The sequence below is a fragment of the Gossypium hirsutum genome, chromosome D10 (assembly GCF_007990345.1).
Source record: "Gossypium hirsutum isolate 1008001.06 chromosome D10, Gossypium_hirsutum_v2.1, whole genome shotgun sequence".
Lineage (NCBI taxonomy): Eukaryota > Viridiplantae > Streptophyta > Magnoliopsida > Malvales > Malvaceae > Gossypium > Gossypium hirsutum.
In genome coordinates, this window is record NC_053446.1 from 26,364,982 (window position 1) to 26,369,380 (window position 4,399).

Below are 4,399 nucleotides of genomic sequence, written 5' to 3' on the forward strand. Positions count from 1 at the left end.
GAGATTTTGCTACTCTTGTAGAAAAGGTAAAGATTGCAGAAGAAGTGAAGCACTCGGAGCGTCGGAATCGTGAAAAAGATAGGGGCAGGAATAAGATGGATTTTGGTCCCTTAAGTTCTTCTGGGAGGTTTGTTAAGAAGGCTAGGTCTGATGGGCCGGTTCGGACTGGAGTTTCTGTAGCTATTGCTAGGCCGTGACCTTGTGCTGATTGTGGGAGATCTCATTAGGGTGAGTGTTGGAAGAGGACTGGGGCGTGTTTTAGATGTGGTGTGGGTCTATGGATCATCGAATTAGGGATTTTCTTCAGAGGCTGGTTCAGATGCAAGCTCATGTTCAGCCAGTGAGAGGTGGTTAGCAGCCACCGAGAGACTGTCGGCTGGTCAGAGGTGGAAACAGTATGGGACAAGGTCGTGAAGCCCCAGGCAGAGGTACTGGTAACACTGTAACGAGACAGCCAGCTCTGGTGTATACTGCCCGTCCCCGAGAGGATGGTGATGCTCCTAACGTCATAACTGGTGCATTCTTATTTCATAATGTACCCTACACTACTTTGATTGATATTGGGTCTACACATTCATGCATTGCATGCACTGTGTTTTGCATTTTGGGTATCAAGTGTGAGAGTTATGTTAATGAGATGACTGTATTAAGTCCAATAGGACAATCGGTAAAAGGAGACAAGTTTTTCAGAGATGTGCCGCTAGAGATTCAAGGGGTTATTGTTCTAGCAGATTTGATGGAGCTACCGTTTGGTGAGTTCGATCTAATCTTGGGGATGGATTGGTTGGTTAAACACCATGCTAAGTTGGATTGTGCTCCTAAGCGTTTGGTGTTAAAGTCTATTAGGGATGAGGAGTTGGCTATGATTGGGGAGCGAAGGGACTTCCTATCTATTGTGATATCTGCTTTAAGGGCCGAAAAACTAGTTCGCAAAGGTTGTGAGGCATTTTTAGCTTCTATTAATTTATCTGAAGCTAAGGGTCCTTCTGTTCAAGATGTTAGAACTGTTAAGGAGTTTTCTGATGTTTTTCCTGATGATATCCCTGGGTTTCCTTCGAATCGCGAAGTTGAATATGGAATTGAGCTTCTGTTAGGAAAGGTTCCAGTGTCTATCGCCCCTTATAGGATGGCATCGAAAGAGTTGGTGGAATTAAATGCTCAAATCCAAGAGCTGTTGGATCGAGGGTTTATTCGACCTAGTGTGTCTCTGTGGGGAGCACCAGGGTTGTTCGTAAAGAAAAAGGATGGGACTATGCGCATGTGTATCGACTATCGACAACTGAATAAACTGACTATTAAGAATAAGTATCCCTTGCCAAGGATAGATGATTTATTTGATCAGTTGCAAGAAGCTTTAATTTTCTCCAAGATAGATCTTCGTTCTGGGTACCATCAGTTAAGAGTTAAGGAAACTGATGTATATAAGACTGCGTTTAGGACTCGTTATGGTCATTACGAGTTACTAGTGATGCTGTTTGGGCTGACAAAGGCACCAGCTACCTTCATAGACCTAATGAACTGAGTATTCCAACCCTACTTGGATCGGTTCGTGGTAGTTTTCATAGACGATATCTTGGTGTATTCAAAAACTGAGGATGAGCATGATGCACATCTCTGAATTGTTCTGCAAATATTAAGGGATAAGCAACTGTATGCTAAGTTCAGCAAGTGTGAGTTCTGGCTACGAGAAGTGACTTTTTTGGATTAGGGTTGATCCTCAAAAAATTAAAACTATACTAGATTGGAAACCACCTAAGACCGTATCTGAGATTCGAAGTTTTCTGGGTTTGGCAGGTTATTACAGATGCTTTGTTCAAGGGTTTTCCTTAATTTCTGCACCTCTGACTAAGTTGTTAGGTAAAGGGGTACCATTTAATATGACTGGCAAGCAGCAAGAAAGTTTTGAGAAACTGAAGGAAATTTTGATTGAGGCCCCTGTTTTAATACAACCAGAGTCTGGGAAGGAATTCAATGTCTATAGTGATGCATCACATGTTGGTTTGGGTTGTGTGCTGATGCAGGAGGCTAAGGTGGTCGCTTATGCGTCTCGACAGCTTAAGCCTCACGAGGCAAATTACCCAACTCATGATTTGGAATTAGCTACGATGGTTTTCGCTTTAAAAATTTAGAGGCATTATCTCTATGGTGAAAAGTGTACTATCTACACAGATCATAAGAGTTTTAGGTATCTCCTCACCCAGAAGGAGTTGAATCTTAGGCAGTGAAAATGGATTGACCTACTTAAAGATTATGACTACTCGATTGAGAATCACCTTGGTAAGGCTAAAGAGGTAGCTGAAGTATTAAGTCTTAGGGCTATATCTGATCTGAGAGCAATGTTAGCTCGTCTTAGTTTGTATGATGATGGTAGCTTGTTGGCTGAGTTGCAAGTTAGACACACATGGACTGAACAGATTAAGGGTAAACAATTGATGGATGAGTCATTGGTTTCTCGTTTTCGACAGCTTGAGAATGGGAAAACTTCAGATTTTGGGTTGAATAATGAAGGAGTACTGTGTTTCCGTGGAAGAGTCTGTGTTCCGAGAGATGATGATTTGAGGCAGTCTATACTGCGAGAGGCGTATAGTAGTCCTTATGCTATGCATCCAGGAAGGAATAAGATGTATCGAGATCTTCATGAGTTGTACTGGTGGCTTGGACTGAAATGTGAAGTAACTGATTTTGTGGGTAAATGCTTAACTTGTCAGCAAGTGAAGGCTGAACATCAGTTACCTTCGGGGTTACTGCAGCCAGTTAAGATTCCACTTTGGAAGTGGGAGAGAGTAACCATGGATTTTGGGAGTGGGCTACCCTTAACGGCTACCAAAAAGGATTCGGTATGGGTCATTGTTGATTGAATGATTAAATCTACTCATTTCATACTAGTCTATACTGATAACTCATTGTAGAAGCTGGCTAAGCTGTATATGGCCGAGATTGTAAGACTGCATGGGTTACCGGTTTCCATTATATCAGATAGAGATCCTCATTTTATGTCTCGATTTTGGAAGAAGTTACATGAGGCCTTGGGAAAAAGATTGGACTTTAGTACCGCGTTTCATCCCCAGACAGATGGTCAATCTGAGAGGGTGATTCAAATACTGAAGATATGTTGAGGTGCTGTGTAGTGGACTATCAAGGCAACTGGGAAGATTATTTGCCGTTAGCAGAGTTTGCGTATAATAATAGCTATCAGTCCAGTATTCAAATGGCATCGTATGAGGCATTATGTGGTCGTAGGTGTCGTACTCTTACTTGTTGGACATAGCTTGGCGAGTAGCAAGTTCTGGGGCCAGAGTTGGTTTCGATACCGAAGAGAAGGTAAAATTGATTTGAGACCTGTTGAAGGAAGCATCTGATAGGCAAAAGTCTTATGCAGATCTTAAACATCGGAGGATTGAGTATTCTGTGGGGGATTATGTGTTCCTTAAGGTTTTTCCTTGGAAGAAGATACTGAGGTTTGGACGGAAGGGTAAGCTCAGCCCTAGATTCATTGGGCCTTACCGTATATTGAAGCGTGTAGGACCGGTTGCATATCAGCTTAAGTTGCCTCTAGAGTTGGATCAGATTCAAGATGTATTCCATGTCTCCATGCTAAGACGGTATCACTCTGATCCTACTCACATTATGTCAGTTGCGAAGATCGAAGTTAGGTCAGATCTGACTTTCGAGGAAGAACTAGGACAAATTTTGGACCGCGAGGTTAAGGTATTAAGGAAGAAGTCTATTACTCTAGTTAAGGGGGTGGAGTTGTAACGCCCCAAAATTCTAGTTTTTAATTTTTGTATGTTTTGAGGAAAACAGGTTAAGAGTGTTACATCAACCTTCCTCTCTTAGCCCCCTTTTTCACTCCACATGTTTCCCATGATCCACCTTTCATGCCTTTTTCCCCAAAGACTTTCATTTCTCCCTTTTACTAAGCTTGTCCATCCCACCAAAAGAGGCTACCACTCTCATTTTCTCTCATTTTGGTGCTTCCTCCTTCTCTCTTGACCAGTTCCTCCATTGCTCCTCCTTTCCCTTCCATTTTCTTCTTTTTTGAGCCACCACTGCGCTTCTTTTTCTCCACTTCTATTTCACCTTCCACAACCATTAATTAACCACCCCACCGTTGCACCATCGCCACACTACATTTTAGGACTGTTGGTTTACCCCATGGCGTAACAGAAGAAAATATTACAGTGATCTACAGCCAATGATCCATGTACGAGGAAAAATTTGAGTTGAAATAGGGTTAAAAATATAACTTCTTTACTGAGAACATTGAAAGGATGCTACTGATTTTATGTCAATTCCAAGCCACAACGAATACGTCAACGACCTCTACGTAGTCCACCCCGTCAAAAACAAATAACCACTTTCTCCTGAATTTTTCAGAGAGAATAATAAAAATAGTTGT

The 4,399-nt window shown here is 42.0% G+C and overlaps 1 protein-coding gene across 1 annotated transcript; it reads left to right on the forward strand.

The window, feature by feature from the left end:
- The first annotated feature begins 397 nt into the window (after positions 1–397).
- LOC107915424 (uncharacterized) lies at positions 398–3,756 on the forward strand. Its single transcript, XM_016844584.1, has 5 exons — positions 398–1,199; positions 2,248–2,531; positions 2,910–2,960; positions 3,241–3,321; positions 3,451–3,756. Exons 1-5 carry the CDS (start codon positions 398–400, stop codon positions 3,754–3,756), a joined length of 1,524 nt encoding a protein of 507 aa, XP_016700073.1.
- Positions 3,757–4,399: the final 643 nt, after the last annotated feature.